This window comes from Acromyrmex echinatior, chromosome 11 (genome assembly GCF_024713525.1).
Source record: "Acromyrmex echinatior isolate Ae372 chromosome 11, ASM2471352v2, whole genome shotgun sequence".
Classification (NCBI taxonomy): domain Eukaryota; kingdom Metazoa; phylum Arthropoda; class Insecta; order Hymenoptera; family Formicidae; genus Acromyrmex; species Acromyrmex echinatior.
Genome location: NC_141862.1, coordinates 8,946,006 through 8,968,227, shown reverse-complemented (window position 1 = coordinate 8,968,227; position 22,222 = coordinate 8,946,006). Strand labels below are relative to the sequence as shown.

Sequence of the window (22,222 nt, the reverse complement as noted above, 5' to 3'; positions counted from 1 at the left end):
CTGATGTTGATGGTTCGCCGGGCTTAACCCATGACTTTCTGCGCTTTGGATTGTCATAATGGATCCACTTTTCGTCACCGGTAACAATCCGATGCAAAAAACCTTTTCTTTTCTGCCGTTGAAGCAGCAGTTCGCACGTGAGAAAACGTCTCTCAATATCCCTTGGTTTCAATTCATATGGGACCCAATGTCCTTCCTTCTGGATCATGCCCAAACTTTTAAGACGTTTTCCTATTGTTGAGAAGTCAACTTCCAATGACGTAGATAATTCTTTAAGTGTTTGACATGAGTTTTCATTGAGCAGTGCCTGCAAATCGTTATCTTCAAATTTTTTCGGCTGACCAGGTCGCTCCTTGTCATCCAAGTCGAAATCACCAGCTTTAAAACGTGCAAACCACTTCCTACACGTTTGCTCAGCCAGAGCATGTTCACTATACACATCCACTAAAATACGATGAGCTTCAGCTGCACTTTTGTTCATATTAAAGTAATGAAGCAAAACTCCCCGCAAAAACACTTTATCTGGCACAAATTTTGACATATTCAATGAATTATACAGTATTGTTATTTATGATTTCAAGAAAGGTTATGTACGGCAAATGACGTCCTATGATAGATGTTTACAATGTATACAGAACTATAGGTAACAACGAAATAGTGTACTGCTTGTGCCATCTCTTGTAAAACGCTACGAATTAATTCCAACACCTAATAATATAATATAATGTAATATAATTCTTACAGTGTTTTGGAAAGCTTTTGACACCAGCTATTAGATTCTGGCATTAAAAATACAATTACATATACGAGGCAGTCATAATATTAAGATGTAGAACAAGATAAGATAAGGTCTTTGAAAATATTTAAAAACTCCATATTCGAATAAGCACAACGTGATTTAAATTTAAATCAGTTGCATAGCCGCCTGAATTCTTCATGACAATTTTTTCGCGAAATTCAAATAAAGATATTACGTCGAGATATTAAACATTATGCTATAAAATAATGAAAATTATTTCAATGTTAACATGGCCTGAAGGTTGCACAATGTCAATAGAAATTGTACTAGTTCTTATGACTTATTCTGTGAATAGAACTAATTCTGTGAATTATTAAAAGAATCAATTTGCTAGAAAAAACGTTACCATTGCGAATTAATAAAAAAAACAAAGCAATTTGCACTACAGTTGCATGACTGAAAATAGTGGTATGACTAAATAATGATATAAAGATAAGATATTATATAAATAATGATATATAATTTATAATTTCAGAACAATGTTATAGTTCTATGTTGTTTGGAAAATATAGACTATGAATTGAGATACGTATAGATTAAAATTAAAAAATTGTGAAGGTAACATGCTTGCATTTTATTTTTTATTACATTTAAAATATACACATTTTTTTTTCTTTTTTAGAAAAGTGTACATTTGATGTATATGCTAAACTGTATAATTACCTGCATCTTATGTTTAATTACTGTTACTAATAAAATATAGGCACGTATTATTAGAGAGATTAGTTGAGAAAGTTACTTTGTAAAAGAAATTAGTTACAATCATAGTTTCTTTTTTCAAAAAGTAATTAGTTGCCGTTACAATTAATGTAAAAAAAGATTTTATTTATGTAATATAACAATGAAAAATAAAATGCAATTAATTGAGAAATATTGGGTTGCTCAAAGTTGTATATATTATACATAATATCTTTGTCAATAATGAATTAAATTTAAATTTAAAAAAAGAGTTTTAAAGCTTGAAATTTCTACTTTTAAAAAATACCACATTTTTTAAGTTTATATATGAGTTTGATAATTTTTACATACCAAAAACTACGAGCTGAAAAAGACGGAAAATTTTCTTTTTACTTTGTGGGATTGTAACGTGCCCAAAACAAATTTGAGAAAATTTTCGACTATCTATCGTGAAAGCTTGATATTTTCCTTATAAAATCGTTTTTTTTTAAATATTTCTATGATTTTTGGTTACTGAGTTAAATAAATCGCGGATTAAATAAAGGGATTATTTTGACTTTAATTGCTCATAACTCCGTTAAAAACTATCGTATCTCAATTTAAAAAAGAGATTCTTAAAGCTGAAACTTTACTCTATCAAGATATATTTATATTGGTTGGTAAAAAAGTAATTGCAGTTTTTGATTGATAGATGTCTTTTAAAAAAACGCAATTACTTTCTTGCCAACTCAATAATTCCAATATTATGCCATTTAGATATTTATGTAATTTTTTTATTCCATTCGATTATTATTCGAATCCAATTACGCAGTTGTTGATATTCTTTTTTGATGTTCTTTTTTGATGTTCTAATATTTCTTCTGATATGTCGTTCGTCATAAAAAGTTTATGTAAATATATTTTTTATTTCTTTAAAAAATCATTGTTTAATCAGTTATTTGATATAAGAAAAAATTATTCTAATTTTATATTTGAATCAAAATTGTTATTGTAACTTGTATAAAAAATGTATAAAGAAGTTATAAAAAACTTAATTAGTATTTGCAATATAAGATTTAAAAAAGTAATATATAAATAGTATATAAATTCACACAAGAATCATACAAGCATTTTAGATTTTATGACATTTTTAATGTGTGTGTGTAATTTTTATTTTATGTAAAATTAATTATTACCAAATTTTGAGAAATATTCTTTTAACTTACTAAAATTAATTGTTATGTAATTATGAAATTGTATTTAAAATTTGAATTAGATATATTTGTATTTGTTTAAAAGTTAATATAATTAGATTGTAATATAATTTACACAACATGAACATATTTTAATTAAGAAGAGACATTTTAAAAATATGTTTTATATATTTAATCCATAATGAATCAAAAATACATAACTTATTATAACATGTGATTAATTATTTATTTAGCTTTTCTTTCTTATCTATCAACACTAAACGTTTTTGAAAAAAATTAATCTTCAACTTAAAATATTTTATGAATTATCAATAATCTTAAAATTTTATTTGTTTCTACATTTGCAATTGCACCATTATATATTTTTTCCCATTTTAATTTGAGAAATGTAATTCACAATCAAGTAATGTTAATGTTCTTCGATATTGTTGCATTAGAAATAAACATATGATACAAATTAAATGTATAATTTTAATGATAATTAATGATAATTAAGAACTTTAAGATAGTAAATTTAAAATTAATATGCTAGTGAAAATATATTAATTACATAACTATATAAGAATAATATAATAAAATAATTTGTAATATAACTAATATATATTGCTAGATTGTAAATATAAAATAAATTATATCACCAATTTACATTATCGATTGCAAATTGTATTTATATAAATGCTATGCTTGGTAAATAAATAAAATTTGCAGTCGATAATGTAAATTGTTAGACATGCTTCAGAATTTTCCATGTTTTTCGAAAAAGTCTTAAAGACGTCTAGTTCAAGATATCTTTTAGGCATGCATGTGTTATTCTCTGAGAATTATATTTAATAATCGCAAAATATCAATTGTCGATAATATCATTGTTTTCCAAATTATCTTCGAATCCTCGGAGTCCTATTAATATATCGACGAGACACTATTAAAGATATCGTTCGATTCTGGACAATTTTCGTAACTGTTTAAATTGAGATTAAAATTAATCATGAATTTATGATGGAATTAATCTTCACCATGCATTAATATAGATTGAATATTATTCGTGTATTAGATTAATAATTACAATCTAATTTAAACATAGAAGTGATATTTTATCAACGCGGCGGATCCCAGGTACCGCTAGTTGCGGGAATGGCCGCGTGATGGCGCTGGGCATGTCGTGGCGAGCGAGACCGTTAGCCGACAGTGTCGCACGACGCCGAGTCCGGGTATTTGTCAATATCTGCTCCGGGATTTTCGGCGTTCTGCGTGACGAGAACGCGCGTGCACCGCATCGTGTGAACGTATTCCGTACGCTACGGCTACGCTCACGAGAGGAGCCACGACAGTTATCCTCAGGGTTCCGCGTAGTGTCCTCCCTTCGGACGAAAAGAGACCTCCTCTTCCTCGGCGTTTACGGAGGGGCACAAAACGGAGTGGCCGTCGAACGCCCGCCGTCGCGTCCGTCGTGCTGCATCGCGTCGCGTCGCGTCGCGCGAACCTGGCCGAGCGAACGAGTTCGGGAGTGCGCGATTGTAGTAGTAACGGCAATACCTGTGTGCGCCCGTGGCGTGTACCGTGAGTGACGATATCCTCCGCCGACGGGGGAGGTAGGGGAGAAGCGAATCGTAGCGTCAGTGACGTACCTTCTCGCGTATAATACGCGCGGAATAGCGGCCGGGAGCGGCGGCCGCGCGACGACGGTCGTGTCACGTCTACATTCAACCACGGAACGTCCTCCTGCCCACGAATGCGGTCCACGGCCGTGTATTAACATGTGAGTATGTACATACGTTTGTCACACGAGGTTCCCTCTCGTTCATTTTGCGAGCGAAATGCTCCGCCGAATCGCAGAGCTGCGACGAGCGATGGCTTTCGAGAGAAAGGGTTTCGTTGATGTCGTGCGGTTCGGTCGCGACCTCGTTGGCGGTATTGTTATAAACAGACCAGTTCCTCTTATAAGCCTCTATAAACCTGCATGTGAATGTGTGTATGCACCTTGCAAATGCGCATATACCAGATGTTTCGGAATTAACGAACGGACACGTTGCTTCGGGAATCTTGAAACGAATTTCTTTTTAATGAGAATTAATTGATCTTTTTTACATTTTTATCCATGGTTTTAATTACTGTCACCCTAAAATTCAAATACAAAAATCTCGCGAGAGTAAAGTCTATTCTGAATGGCACACACACACACACACAAGCGACGTCCCGAATTCTTTACTCCGTAGATTATTTCGAGGAAGAATTTTGTCTATCTCGAGCTGTGTGTGTCTTGTAAGTAGTACGGTAACAGCTCGAAGGATAAGATCGCATTCAGGACACTTCCGAGAACAAGAATCGATCCTGGAGCTTCTCTCGCGACTTCAGGGAAACATATCCAGTAATTCTCGGACACCCTGTATAACGACGTCGCCTACGCTCGCGCGTGCATGCGCGTCAGTGTGAGTGCGCACGCCACTGCTTCATTCGACCTCTGTGTGTATGTGTGTGTGTGTGTGTGTGTGTGTAATCGACACACATGTGTCGATCTCCTTCTCTCTCTCTCTCTCTCTCTCTCTCTCTCTCTCTCTCTCTCTCTCTCTCTCTCCCTCCCTCCCTCCCTCCCTCCCTCCCTCCCTCCCTTTCTCTTTCTCTTTCTCGAATGTTGAAAGATATGTAATATTTAATAGCTGCGTTCAATAGAGAAAACTAATCAGTTAGCGCTTAGTGATTCTTTAATATTTGGTTCCTGCTTTAATTCTTCGCTGGATCTAAGTGGAGGAACCAGTCATATTAAAGAATTATTAAACGTTAACTGATGTGTTTTCTCTGCTGCACGCTGCAGCCAATGTTACTTATTGTTAGATTTGTTAATTATGTTAAAAATTATATTAATTTAGTAATAAATATATTTAAGATTGTTGATAAGAGTCGCATTTGAAATAGCTGAGAAGTTAATAAAGATTCATTCTCTCTCTCTCTCTCTCTCTCTCTCTCTCTCTGTAGCGTCGCATTAAGGGGATATACGTGACAGGTATATGCGCGCGCGAAACCGGTCGACCGACACTTTGGATCCTGCTTTTTGCAAAGGGCCAATCTACTCCCTCCTCCCTTTCTCCACTTACGCCACTTCTATCCTCACCCTTTTGTTCCCTTCTCTTTCTTGTCTCCCTTCCCGTCTGATCGCGAAGATGTGTTGCACAGGATACATAACCGGAGCATGTGAGAAAGAAGAGAGCTAAAGATCGAAATACAAGAAGAGATCAATTGGAAAACTGTCATGAGATGGAAGAATGCAAATAGAGTGAACGATTCCAAGGGGTGTTGTAACACTGAGATTATTCGATAAAAAATATTTGACAAGGATAAATATGAATAAGATATTCGCGTATTTAGTAGATATTTATCCTTATTCGTTTCTTGGGATTAAATTGAATTAATTTTTATCTATCTTGTAATTATTCCCAAACAGGGATTATAAGAAATAAATATTGTAAATCCATACAATTATATATTATACAATAATTGTTGCAATTTTTCTTATTATCATATTTTAATCATATTAGAAATATATGAAAAAGATTTTAATCGATTCTTTATCTATTTATTGAAGTATCACTTTAATATTTAATTAAATTTAAATAATATATTTATGCACAATAAAGTCTTATGCATAAAAAAGTAAAATAATCTATCATATATTATATATAATTAGGATTAAGGTTTTCGATTTAATATATTTTTTCCATACTTTTTTATAACGTAATTTATTAATTAACCGTAATATGAATAATACTGAATGATTTTCTAATCAATGCAATTGTGAAAGACCCAAGAAGGTATCATAAATGTGCATCAGACTCATTCAATCCAATTTAATCAATTCGGGCTTAGGACCCGAGAGACGGATGAAGATTAAGCGTAATCCATACGGGAGCGTAACTCTAAGCGATGACGCCAACGAAGAGAGTCCTGTTCGATACTCGGCCCTTATCGTCAGACCACCCTGGACGCGTATATATCTCGAACGTTGCATCTACCTGTCGACGTATAAGGCGCGCACTGTCTGGGGGATACAAAACTGAAGGTGGACGGTCGTTGGCCGGGAGAGAAACGACCTGAAGTCTCGACATGTGGATGAGAGAGGAAGAAAACGAGATGGGGTACGAAACGAGGATTGAGCGAGAGAGCTGTTTTACGATGGAGTTGTGCTCTGCCAATTCTCTCTTCGCGAAACGTTTTCAGAAACGTGATGGGAAACCGACTACGATTACGTGCTAGTCTACGCATTCTGTTGCTTGATTCATACTTTAAGATCACGATTGTAGTGCGATTTATATAGTTACAATTAGGAGCTTATATTTTTGATAAAATATTAGGGGCTTATATTTTTTCATTTATTCAGAATTATTTTACCTGCACTTGAGAAGATATACAAAATTTTAATAAATTTTAATAAATTTTTTGAATAATATCAACTAAATATTTACTAAATGTGATGATATATTTGCATGTATTTGATACCAGAATTTATCATTAATTTGATTTAACTATCATTTTTCTTATTGAGTAAATATTTATTTATTTACTGTATAAGTAAATGTGAGTACTAATTTATATAAATATTTATTAAAATTTAGTATAAATTTAATATTTTTTTCAGCATGCATTGTTATCTGTTGGTTGTCAGCATTGTACTACATAAGTTTGAAGCCTATTCTACAATGTGCTCTTTGTTTCTTGTTTTTTACCTTTTGCTTTTTTCTCCTTTGCAACCGTTTTATCAACAATTGTACTTTTTGCTACGTATTTCTTGTTTCTTTCGAAATTCGTTAACTTTTATCTCGGGCGATATTAAACAAAAAACCGGATAAGAAGCAAAAAGACAAGATGTAAAAAATAACAAAAGACAAGAAACAGAAAACAAAAAGCACATTGTATTAATAGAACAAGCTTAAAGGGTTCTTGAAACAAAGGATAATTTCTAGCAAAATAAATCGAATTATTCGCGGAATGCGACCGAGCAAACGTTAGTGATAGTTAGTTATCGCGAGTAGAAGATAAAGAAACAGGAAATTCAATCGATTCATGCGACTGTGGCGACATTACCACGTGAGTGTGCCAGCGCGTAATAACGAATAAAGTTATTATACTATCATAGGTGCGATAAGAAAATTGCAGCGTACAATGTCAGTTTTATCTTTGAGGAACTTCTTATGGTTTTAAACTGCGTCCACTACGGACGGCTTCGTGAATGTTCGCTAATACTATGGGCAAACTGTTTGCTTTTATCAAACTGTAATGCAAGCTGTTTAATATGAACGAGACGATCAAACGCAAATGCCTAGAGAACATCGATTTCAGAGTATGCATACTGTAGCAAACAGATTGTTACTCGTAACTTGCTTGCGTTTTGATTTAAATAAAATGGCACAGCTTTTGACCTTTGTTAAGTTCATTTATATAATACACTTGTACACCATAATTTAAAAAAATATCTGTTAGAAAATCATACAATACACGAAAGAAAAAAACATTCCAGTTTATAATTATTAATTTTTGACTTTTTTCTAATTTAGCGATCTAAGATTTTTATACATCGAGTTTTATATCCAATAATGCAAAAAAATTGCAATAGCATTGTTATTATTACTAATTATAAAATTTTATAATTTTATATAAATATACAATATCGTAAATTAAAAAAAAATTATATTAGGTGTTGGAATTAATTCGTAGCGTTTTTAATGAAAGAATGTTATTTATTTCACATGAGCATTAAAAAATACATTAATGAAAGTACTTCCCATCACTTGTAAAACGCTACGAATTAATTCCAACACCTAATATAAATCAATAAGGTATATAAAAAATACATAATACTCTATAAATAAAGTCTTCTGAATAAAACAGTGATAATAAATTACACATGCAGATAATTGTAATTATTACAAATGAGATTTAATTATTTAAAAATTATTATATACATGTAATTAAGCATGTAATTTTATGAGAACACGAATTCATCATCAAATGAATTTGGAAAATGTAATTTATCGCGCCAGAATTGTTTACGCGACTTTATTAGAAAAAAATCACATGGAACTCTGTCGGCTACCGCATTGTTAGTGAAATGATCACGACTTGCAATTGACGTTTACTTTCGATTTCAATTTTAGTCGTGCAGTTTGTTTTGACTCGCTGCAATGGCTTGAGTTTCATTGACCTCTGCATGCTTTTATCGATCATAAGTCTTGCCTAAGTAGCTCTTATATAGACTATTCAATTTTTGCAGTGAATTATCGGTGTTTTACTGATAATAATTTAATATTAACAATATTGAATATTATTATTTCTTGTCTCTTATTTTCAATCTGCACGTTAAAGTTATAATCGCTTTTTATTATTCACAAAAAAGTCAAAATAAAGAGTAAAGTTTTTATCACAAGATTTTGATATTCTTCTTTCATAATATTTTTTTCGACAAAAATAAATTAAAAATTATGACTGATAACTTTTTTCTAAAGGTTAATATTAATATCGATCGGCTCAAAGATATTCTTGGTATACATTTGCAACGAAAAAAGATAAACGTGCTGATGCATATAAGGTGAATGTGCGCACGATATTTTTTTGTGGTATCAGCTATATTTAACTCTTACTTGCAAGGTCATACAAATGAGTCATCGTATATCGTCGTTGATTTCTTGAAAATAGGAGATGGGAAAGTTTCATGATGGGATGTCATTGTCATGAACTGCATTTTTATTCTTATTTATAGTTATTACATGAATTCCATATTGAAAGGTATATTAAATAGAGATATTCAAGTTAAAGTTTCACATCTACGTTGACAGAAACATGCAGTATTTATTAAATGTATACATGTATTTATATTTGACAAGACTCATTAATTTGATTCAATTATAATTTTTTTATTTGTCGTAAATAAATGTTAAATTAATAAGTATTTTATTAAGTACTTATTAATTTAAGTACTTATATTAACTTATCATTAACTTACGGTAAGTAAATATTTAGTAAATAAAGAAAATGATAATTAAATCAAATTAAGTTCTTGTATAAAATATAATATAAATATATATTTACGTTTAGTAAATATTTTCAGCTAATAGTTCAAACAAATATTTATTAAAACTTTTCACTATATAAATATAATATATTTCAATAGTCATATTTAGTTTGAAATTTAAGAATATATTTAACTAGTTGCAAGGAATGCAAACAATTATTTCCATCTGATATTATTAAAGTACATATTACAATTGTAGTACACGCTTCGCAATATTACATATGAGACGAGACTCATAATAACTTTATTAAATATCTATGTTTTAAAATAATATAAAAAACTAATTTCATCAATAGATAAGGATGGAATATAAAAAATTAAATAGAACTAATTTATTTATTATAAAACAAATATCACGAATCATTTTTTTTCTTCATAAAATAAATTAAATAATTAAAAAATTAGTTAAAATATATCTGTCTATCTCATAATAAAATATTTCATATTTTACTGCCATAAAATTTAATGCTATAGTATTAAAATGTGAAATAAAATCTCGAATATCACTTTCTCATATTAATTGATATAATATTTAATCTTGGAAATACAAATAGGAATTAATCGCAAATTCCATAAATAAATATTCAAAAAAGAAAAAAAATAAAGTAATAATTTAAATAACTTTTACTATGTTCTATTAATAATTTATTTTTATTTCTTATAAATTTATACAGAGAAATAGCTTTATTATTCAAATAAGATACACTTAAATATCATGAAGGAACTTAAGTAAAAATTTTATATTTTTAAAATATTGATACATAATATATTTTAATTGTCATAGTTTTATTTTACTTTTTTTGTTGTTTTTTATTATTTATACAACTAATAAATTTCAAAATTCAATTAAATAATAATTTACTTATAACATTTCATGGCAAACAATTAATCAAATAAAATTATAATAAGTATATTTTCATGATTTGCTTTCTGAAAATTTTTTAACAATTTTTGCATAAATAACTTAATAAGTGACAATTGTAAGATTAAATATTTCTATTAATCTTTTCTAACCCATTTATTCCAACATAATAGATTTCTATGTCATATACTTATCTCTGACCTTTTATACGCAGTACGGCAACAAAATGTCATGTGATTCAAACTTTCGAGAAATGAATTTATTGGAAGTGCATCACCTCGAATAACTTTTAACCAACAATATTTTGCTGCCGTAGCGCGCTTCTCATGAAAAGTCAGCTTTCATACTTTTAACTTTTACATACATACATTTATAGACATTTTACACACACACACACACACACACACACATGTATATTCAGGATGTCCCAAACTAACGATAAATATTTTAAAGAAGACCGATTTTTTGCAACGTTTTAAAACGAAAAATCTAATAAGCCAAAGAAAATGAGGATATGATAGATACACACACAACGGACAATTCTAACAGAAGATGATCTGAGACGGAATCACAAATCCATCACTAAGCTTTATATTGGTGAGTGTTATATCTATTATCTTAATAAAAGCTTAGTAATAAGATGAAGCTTAATAACGGATTTGTGATTCCGTTGAAACTCTTAGGTCATCTTCTGTCAGAATTGTCCGTTGCACTCGTATAACAGCATTCGCGAAAACGCGGTTAATTATAGCGCATACTACTAATCATCACGATAGAATAATCATCCATACTTTGTACTATATATTTATACACGGTACGCCGTATATTAGTCGCACGCGACGTGCACTTTATTATTTTACATGTCGATAAAATTCCCTATTGAAATGTGATCATGAAAATAACGTGAAACGTTCAGATAAACGATCAGATAACTATGAAGCTCTGTAATTTGCAACCGCAAATCCCTCAAATTAACATAACGATCGAAATTCTTTGTTTCAAGATATTCAATTTTCAGTACATTTAGCGATTCGTGTATTATATCCCGCGTTCTCAATTCGATAATCAAGTTGCGTTCAAATCAGCGAAAAATTTAAAACTCGATGCAAAATATATACACTCGAATTTAAACATTGTTGAGATAATTATTGTTTGCAGAACAAATATCGCATATATATTTATAAATTTCCGTTTCCCCTATTGCTTTAATTTTTAAGTGACATATTTAAATCCGTACGACATATTTGTTTTATAGAAGATTTATGAAATTGAACAATTATAAATTGGATCATTGAGAATATACAATATAATTAAATAAGAGAAATCCTATATTCAATCAAAGCGGATTTGTGCTTAAATATTTTGATGTGAATTCGTATATTTACATATCCAATTCTGCAAACCGCGCATCAAAATCTTCGGTTTTGAAACACAATGGACAGAACTAGAGTAGTTATATCGCATAAGTTGACAATTCATGAATAGTCGTTAATTGCGGGAGATAATTAATTGCACAAGTTGCAAATCGAAGTAATTGTCCATAAGAAATATCGTCTTTCGATAAGTAATATGGTGACACGCGGAGAGAACTACGAGCGAACTACTTGCCGACTCGAGTTTCGATGCGCGAATGACAATACTGCGCGCGGAGCCTTTCGAGGTCGCGTTTTACCAAACAACACCAAGGCCGAATGCCAGTTAGCCTTGTTTTCTCGACGTATTTAATGTTTATTTTATACGAAATATCTGTACAAAAAATTATTCTGTTCATTTTAATTAAATATATGTTTTACTCGTATATTTTGCTGTGAGGTGAAACTTATTGGGTCATCTAAAAAGTATCCGCGGTTTTTTGTCACTAGATGTGTGTTGATGGTCATATATCCAGTGATAAAGTACCGCGGATACTTTTTAGATGGCCCAATATTATTAGCGTCGTCTAAGATAACGATTAATTCCCGCCGATTGAAAAGAAGATTTGAAATAAAAATATTGTTAATGAATTTACTTCAATCTGGTTAATATGTACATATATAAAATGTATAATGCGAATTTTAACATGAATGATTTTCTTCTTTTAATATTTAAATGGTTAACATTAATTGCTTATATATTTAAAAAGAATTATTAAATCTATTATTTGAAAAAAATTATCTTTTTAATCGAAAAATTTACTTGCAAATTGTTTCATTATTAGAAGAGAGAGCATCTTATGCAAGAGAGAAGTAAAATTACTTGATTTTATTATATTGAGCTAATAAATTCGCAATTTCCTGCCCCAAAAATGACCAGTGATTACACGCACAATTCACTCGATTTCAATTCGCACGTAGAAGTTCATACATCGCGGAAAAGTGTGCATCGTTCCCATCCCCCTGGACATCGTCGATTAATCGATAGTTCGTGCCTCATCCGAAAAGCCAATGCGCCAATGCGTTGCACACATTCTCCGGCGTGCAGTCCGTATTCGCGTGCGCTGTGCAAGCAGGCAGCAATTGGCGTCGGAGGTCAACATACCGTTATAACCGCCGCGTCGTCGCCGTCGTCGTCATCGTCAACGTCGTCAACGTCGTCTCTATTTCACAAACTGGACCGCGCTTGGATGACGGTATCATCGATGTAGACGATGTACGCGTGACACGCTGCGTGTGTACTAATCTACTTTGCACTGTAGACGCACCGGTTTGCGCACGTAATTGCATGTGTGTAATTACCGCGACAATAAGTGCGTACGCATCTACCTTGCTCCGACAATATGAGTAACGAGAAAGAGAGAATGATGAAAGAGAGAGAGAGGAGATTGGCGGAAGCCGTGATCCGATGAATGCCTTCTCTGACCGCTGCAGTGCGCCGGGTTACGCGTAGGTGCATGCGGTGAGATGTAACGATGCTCGACCATCGGCATGAAATCTTCGTGATACGACTGTGGTGTTCGATTTCTATTGGTCGTTTGTTAGTTGTTTTACGAGCACGGTAGTATTATATAAACACATACTCTCTTTCTCTTTCTTTGACGCGCTTTAAGATTTACTAAGACAAATTCTTCTTAATTTTTAATTTTACAATTATTAATTTATTCTTCTTCCATTTTTTACTTTATAATTATTTGTATTTTCGTTTTTTTATATTAATTTCTTGACGAATGTATTAGAGTTTTACTTTTATAAAAATATCGTTATAAACTGTCTTATACTTAATTATTTTTATAGAATTGTAATAACAAGAAAAATAGTAGAGCTGTAGGATGACACAAAAACACTCTTTGTATTTATTTTCTTCAAAGAAAATAAAGTAGAACAAACAAATCTAATACGAATGCACTTTAAATAACATCCGAGGCAGCGCAATGCAGTATGCAATACCACTGTGCGCACAAATGAAAGCTGAGTCGGCACATGTCGAATCGCACGTGTTACAAAGAATTATGAGTGATTTTTGTGTACCTTGGAAATTAAAATAGTTTTATAAAGTAAATTAAATGGGACTCGACTTATGTAATAATATAAAGCAGAGTTTCTCAACCTGTTTACCGCAAATGGTATTCAAATGTGCTACGAAAATTTTAGAGAAAGTAAAAAGAAATATTAAAATAATTGAAAGGCGAGTAAGGCGTGAAATAAAAAATATTTTTTAAATTGTGTACATTATTTAAATTATATTGTCTGACATTTCATTTTAACCAATAAAATTATCTTGACAAATTTAATTCATTATTTAATATGTCGCGAATTGAAGATTGAAAAACGCTAATATAAAGAACAGCAAACAATTCCATTTGTCTTCTTCTCATAAATCTGATTAAACTAATTAATTACTATAAATTATTTTTATAAGATATTTTTTAATATTACTATATTATAGTAATATTAAAATCGCAATACATTCTTATTTAGAAAAAAACGTTCTATATCTTTTTATTTTTCGATTTATGCGATTATATGAAGTAACTTACAGTTAAGAAAAAAATGTTTTCATTATCTATATTTAATGTTTGAAGAATTTTTTTATATAATATCATAGAAGCGAAACTGCATAATAAACAAAAAGCAGCGTATTTTTTATTTTGCATAATATAACTTTCTTGATAAGAGTCGTTTTATTATTCAGAGATTTATTGTAAGAAGATCGAAGTTTATTATAAATCTCATAATTGATGCACAGGTGTGAAGAGGCGACTGAAGTGGAGACGCATCATCAGCAAACGGCAGCTACGACGATGGGCGTCGCTGAGGACGAGACACCGTCTTCCCTGACTTCGTCACATCCGAATACTAACAATCCCAATCAAGAAGGTGAGTCTGCACGCCTATTTATCATAATTGAAATGCAATCGGGAATCGATGTGATGATTGATTATTTAGGTGTTATGTGGATACCTTTAATTCCTACTTTCACCAACATCGTAGATATATCGTACGTTCTATCTTCCGGAATTTTCCCAATGGTGAATTTCGGTACTGCGTTGAGTACGACGTAACAAAAGGGACAAAAAATCTCGTGTCGGGATTGGCCGATTTGCGCCAGCACTCAAGTGCAGTGCTTGCGTGCTGCATAAGAATAAGCACAAAGAATGAAAGTCACGTTGCTGCTCTCCAGCTGTTCTCGAGAGTGTGTGTTTTGTCCTTTATCTCATCGGTTTTTTTGATGCGGGACATTGCTCGCGGATTTTATCCTATTATATGTACTGCGGTACTTTATCTTTGCAACGCAAAAACATTGAGGTATATAATCGCTGCAAAATTTTATTTTATACAAATAAAAATCAATATTTAGAAAGTAAATATTATAATGATTTAAAACTTTAATAAATCTTTTGGTATTAACAGTCTAGATTAATTTGACAAGCCAGAAATTTTTATCTAGTTTGTGAGTAAAAGATAATTGCATTAGTGTTAATATTGAGGTAATTTCTATAAAATTATAATGACATGGTTTTAATTTACATAAAATTGATTAAATTTTATATAAATAGAAAGATTTATTACTCTAACAAACTTCTTCATTTTTAATTCTCTATCTACAATCATAATTTTACTTCCTCTTACAATTTAGATCTTTTTTGTCCAGCCTAAGTTTTTTTACTGTTCTAGGCTTTCAAAAAACTTCAAAATTTAGAGTTACCTTTTAATATCTTTATTATATTACCAAATAGTTGTTTAATTCAAATGTTAAAATATTTATTAAATCCGCGCTCTTTTTTATTTCGGAAAAATTTCACTTATGCCAAAAAAGACGTAAATTACGGACGGTGGGTTAAAATTACTATCAAAAATTTTCATATTGTTCAGAGTCAGTATTCTTTCCATCTAGCTTCGTTTCTATGCGAAAAGAATTCGCTCATTAATCGCTTTAATCGTCCCGTTGCGGAAGTTCGCAGCGCGACACGATGAAATCGCCGGCCACCTCTTCTCAACGGTGACCGTCGTGAAACGGTGCTTTACCTTGCCTTTCATTCCGTATTAGATTGCGATCGCGGAAGGGTAACGAGATGGACAGATTCAACGTAGGCTGCCTTACCATATTCTTTTCTTCTTCCGCGTAGCACATTTGAAACGTGTTTAGAATCGAATTTGACATCGCCTTGAAAAATATGCAGTCATGTTTTTCCTTGTAAAGTAAAATAAAAAATTCTGCAAAAAAACGTGGCTCCGAATAAATGCGACCTTTTTAACGCTTCTCGTCTTTGTCAAAATATTTTTTTTTAATACGTATAGCAATTTTTTATTTAAAAAAAAATGTAAAATACTTTAAATACTCAAAAAATATTCAGAGGATTTACAAATTATATTTAGTAAAAAATATGAGGTAATATATAATGAGATGATATGATTTTTTTTTTATCGCGATCGCTATTTGCGGAATGTTTTAATAAATCATCAATATAATTGAATTTAGAGTGGTCTAAACTGGTCCTAGCTAGTTCAAGCCGAATTCAGACTGGTCCAGTCATCCGATGTCCATACTGATTTAAATGCTGCGCATACCATAATACGTTTCTATTAAAATTCTCGTAAAATTTTTCAATTTAAATACTTTAAACGATTAAAACTTTTTATCCTAAATCAATTTTAGGAGTAGTTTTCTGCTGTAAAAGATAGTCATAACGTATTCTTTGAATAGAGAACATTTTTTACGCTTGTATCGCATGTTACTAAAGTTCCGGCCTCGCGTAATCCTTTTTTCCTTTACGTTACATGGCGATACGATGTCATTGCCGTAATTAATTTGAATCTACTGTCGGCTGCTTGTGCAGTCTCGTTGCGTAGCTTCATGCGGCAGTCATACGGTCGTTGCAACGCCGCAACGTTCTGTCCAACTCGCGGCCACGTCAAATTTCAATAGGGTTTATCTAACTGCGATGTAACGTCATGCGTGCAATGCCACCGTGCTCGACCGTGCATGTCCACACAGAGCCTCAGGATAATATCCTCTGCGAAGGATTTTTCCTCCCGCAGGCGAATATTTTGAGGATATTGCGGTACACTCGCGTCGTGTAAATGCGGAAGATAATGCAGCTTTTATATGCGACCAAGTTTATTATATCATATCACTCTAATACGTATTATATATCATATTGTATTTTATTTTTAGATTAATTTTCGTTTCTTTATTTGTTCCTTTCTTTATCACATATTTTTTTATTTTTGTTTGATAATCCAATATTGATTTATTCATATCTATTATAATATTCGACTATACATCATTTCTTTATAAATTCAATTTTGCGTCTTGCTAACGCGAGTAATAAATTAGTGATGAAATGCGGCACTAAATATGTGACTAATTTCGGCACGGTTATGAACAGCGAACGAGCGATGAGAAGAATAGTAGGCACGCCCCGCTTTCTCCAAACTCTTTAATTGTTCAATGAAGAAAATGGCTCTCCCTTCTCTAATTTTCCCCCCTTCCTCCTCTGACACGATAATGCTTCTTTTGAAAGGCGTGCATGGTGAGTTATGCTTTAAACGTATCTTTATCAAGTCACGTTGTATACGCAGCGTGTATTCTCAGAAACACGTAATTTTGCAAATCGCGAATTATGCAGCGCGGGTCCATTGAACCACGTACGTCTGAGTCGCGTATTCAGTCGTGCAACGATGTGAACCAATGCCATTCTCAGTTCTCCGAAGTGCAACGATGCTTGTAACGTATTCGCGAGTTATAGAGATGTAATTTTAACGACCAATCCTTCCGTTTAATCGGCATATCATTAATTATATACAATTTAATACTATCGAGAATAGTCTTTAACACAATTAAAGAATTAAAATTTCTAAAAGAATAAATACTTATTAGCAATAAGTTGATATCGAAAGATATTGTCGCAACAAACATTTTTTATTGCCGAGAGTACTTGCTATTTTCCATAAAAGTTTTAATCTTTTTTTTGATGTCTGTTTTTTTTACAGTTGAATTAATTTGAACGTTATATGTAATTTCAGGGCATATGAATTAAAATATAAAACTAATCTCATATTAAAAGAATAAAAAAATATATTAATAAATATTTATATAAATATTTTTTGATCTTTTTCCAAACTGATTTAATTATTAAAATGCTGTTACAATTATATATTAACAGAATGAAATGAAAATAATATGTATTAGATAAACAGAGTATAACAATAAAAGAGTTAATCTGATCATAAGTCTTCTTTTTGCTAATATTTTAATATTTTTATTGGGTCAATATATTGATAGAACCGAATCATTCTATGTCAACCGACATTCATACTTTCGTTATCTTGACAGTTGAATTCATCGCGTACCATATGGCAATGACACTTTACGCTTCGCGAACTTCAAATAACGCTAGTTAGTGGGAGAAGGGAAAAAGATAAACAAATTAATCTTATCGCTATTTATCCTTGGCGTTGAACGTGACTCAATCAAATCGGTTGCTATTGATTTTTTCTATCAGCATATACAGCGGTATTATATATCAGGAATTAATCATGCAGGGATAAAAAAAATGATAATTTTAATTTTGCTATTGCAAACGGGGAATATTTTTTATCTTTTAATACAATTAAAACTAAACTGCTTAGGTCTATTTATATAAAATGAGGAAATACATATTTTTTAATAATATTCCGAAACAATTTCAATATTAACATTAATATTGACATTTATTTAATGTTATTAGCACGCCAATTTTTATCAAGTTGTATTGCCAAGTTCAGTTGGAAAAGTTTTACTCTAAGGGACCTATCTGTATAAGACGTTTCTACGTTTGTAGTAATCCTGAAAATTTCAAAGATTCAACGATTTGCGAACAATCGAGATGGTTTTTATACTGGAAAATTTGTTACCAGGTCAGGTCGAAGGTTGATCGTTGAACTTGCCCTAAAGAGATCACATTGCGTCGTCCTTGGTTGTCGCTAGATTTTATCATTTATATACGTTACTCGTTCTTCATTTTCAAGACCGTTAGTTGAGGATATACGTACGTGATCTCGGTGCAGCAGATGATTTGTGATGGAGATTATTGAAATACATACCTTAGTGCACTTCAAAACGTCGAGTCGTTTGTTTATGCATGAGTTGCTGCAAAAAAACTATACTCTTTGCATAGAAAGGATTCATTTTCAGTATCTACTAAGTTTAACATTACTTTAATATCCATAACTTTTAGCAATCTTTGCCCTGATACTGATCAATACAGTTAGAATTTCCTTAAAGCGTTAAACTTCTCAATTCTCATAATTACGTAAATCTTTCAAGTAACTTTTCCTTTTAAGTTTATCGACATTAGTGAAAGAAAGTCTAATCTAACTTTGTCAAAAGTTTACACGAAGCTTATACGTAAATCTTGTAATTTTTATAAGTTTTGGTTAATTACCGATCTGGATCGAACACGATCACGAATGTAATCAGAATAAGAGAATGAGCCAATTAATTCTGATCTGTATAAGGATTAGGATTAATCTTGCTTCCGATACAACACAAATATGTTAATACGTTCTATTTAAGTGAATATATAGTTATCATACGTAACATCAAAGGGGACGTTTCCTCAATTAGCCGTAGTCAGTGTTCTAAAATCAAAGACGATTGTATGGAAGTTCAAGAGCCGTTCCTCCCTGCCGTCTGTCGAAGCACGTGAGCTGCACGAGGAGAGCAACGTGTGCAGACTGCTATTTACTTAGCTCTGCCCTGTGCAACAACGCATTTCCTTTGTTCTACCTCTGTCTCTCGGCTCAGCTTCATTATAGTCAATAATTCCTTTCTCGGGCCGAGAGAACGAGGTGACGTTTCTGACCTGGCACTATCATCAGCGTGGCATCTCTCTCTCAATGAGTTAACGTAAAGTGCGGAGGAAACAAAAGAATATCAGTGTTGTACCGGACCCCTCCAACTGTGCCGGCAATTTACATAGTAACTGAGCCAAATCTGGGTCGCGAAATATGGATCTGTGAATATCGATATGCAACACATCTCGTGCAACTGTGTGAATATTCTGCGAATAATGTCGCTTTCTCCCTTGTAATATATACAGTATCGCTTCCGAAAATCAAAGAATGAAATTATGTTGCACTTCTCATCTAGAGATCATTAGAGACTTATAATAGAGTCTGACCACGAGCAATTTTGTCAAAATCTTACGATAGAGAAAGATACGTTGTATATAATTTTTTCTCTTATATATATATATACTGTCTCATTGTTCTAATTTATATTATTTTACTCTATAATTTTAATTGAAATTAAAGAGAGAGAGAGAGAGAGAGAGAGAGAATAAGTTAGAGTGAGATAGTATGTATACAAAGGGAAATTATATACATCTTTCTCTCTCGTAGACCTTTGACAGAATCGCTGAAGGCCAGATTCTGACAATAGAGACTTTAGGGATCATGAGATAGGAAATATACGATTTTACAGAGAAAAAATGTACTAAATTTTAATAAATATTTATTTGATAAATGTCGTACTAAATGTGTACTAAACATTTACTTACGGGAAATAAATATTTATTCAATAAAAAGAAGATTATTAAATAAAATTAACAGTTCTTGTATCAATTAAATATTTTTATATTTAGTTGGTAGGTGTACTATGTGTGTACTTCAAACAAATGATTTATTAAAATTTAAAATATATAGATTCGAAAATTATATCTTTACATAAATTAATGATGGTTCTTGTAGGATAAAATAATAAAATTGATAACAAGAAAGAATATTTTTATTAAGAGTTAGATTAAATTAAGTAATAATTCCAACCGCATAAATATTACGGAACAATTTTGAATGGATAATTATTCTTGTCAAAGTGGAATTCTAACAAACGCTAACCTTCGTGCTTTTTCCCAACGCTTTCTACAACGCGTATTCCAGACGCGTTTTCTTGTGAGATGAAGGAAAAAGGAAAGAATGTAAATACCACAAGACAAAGGTATCGGCGACGTTTCGTACATGAGACAGAATGCATTATATAACGACTATTGTTCTCGCGACTTCCGTAGGAAGAACCAACGAACGACAAGAGGATGTGCATACGTGTATATTTTTTTCCGCGAATATTTTTCTTCACAGCCGCGAGAAATCGTGTGATACACGTAAATAAAATAGATTATCCAAATTGCATCGCTGCATTTTCAGGTCCGCGAAAATCGATATTCCGAAATTCGCTTCTCATACATTTCAATCTAATCTTCAAGAACAAATTCCTGTTTCGGCTTAGTTCGTGCGCTCTCGAATTGTTTGCGTTGAAAATTATACGCTCCGCAATAAAAACATCGTTAGTAATCTTATATAATAACAGTTATAGACCGTTTGCAGTTAATATTGTATTATTCAGTCTTTGATTATAATAATAGTGAATTACATTCTGTGAGATAAATAAGAAAATGATTAATATTAATGTGAGATATATAAAGAAAAGATAAGTTATAAAATAGTTATTATAAAATAAAATATTTATATGTAGAAAGAATGAAACATGAAATTGAGATGCTTTTTCTATTTGTTATTTGTTTCTGTTTCTAGTAGATTTTACACGCTAACGTAAAATATTTTATATAAAAAACAAATACTTTTTAAATAAGTATATATTTAATAAATGTTTATTTTTCATATAAATATTTTATTAGAAACACAAACTATTTTACATGTTTTCTTATTAATGCTCCAGTAATTATTTACTTAATTAAATTTAATCAATAAGGCTTTCTAATTTTATGTATGTTTAATAATTATTAAATGTTTTTCTTAAGAAAAACATGGACAAGAAATGAAATATTTATAATAAGTTAAAAAATACTTTATAAATATCATTTTATAATAGTATCAACTTACGTGTTATAAAATTATGCGTAGCTTTACCTGTCAATTGCCATTGTTGATAATATAGGTATTTTCGATATGTGTGTAAAGTTTGAAGGAAATGATAGATTGCAAATTAATTGTAATTTAATTAGAAATTTAATTGCAAGATTAAAACCCTGTGTAATGATACGAATTGTTCGCAGAATTACATGTAATGTTTAGCTTTTCAATTTTAATCAATTTTGAGTTTCACGATTGCACACAATTGGTTTCATCAAGAGATTTAATATTTCCATAAATAATAACATTGAGGGAGTACTTTTATTTAAAAAAATCCTTCGTGTATTTTTCATGAAAAAATGAAAT

At 31.4% G+C, this 22,222-nt stretch overlaps 1 protein-coding gene across 2 annotated transcripts in view; it reads left to right on the top strand.

Moving 5' to 3' along the window:
• The first annotated feature begins 3,928 nt into the window (after positions 1–3,928).
• The window catches only part of trc (Serine/threonine-protein kinase tricornered), a 145,074-nt gene continuing 126,780 nt past the window's right edge, over positions 3,929–22,222 (top strand). For both annotated transcript variants that reach the window (XM_011062211.2, XM_087411469.1), the window contains exons 1-2: positions 3,929–4,426; positions 14,751–14,881. In XM_011062211.2, coding sequence (XP_011060513.1) covers positions 4,425–4,426; positions 14,751–14,881 — 133 coding nt within the window. In that variant the 5' untranslated portion in view covers positions 3,929–4,424. The remainder of the gene's footprint in view (positions 4,427–14,750; positions 14,882–22,222) is intronic.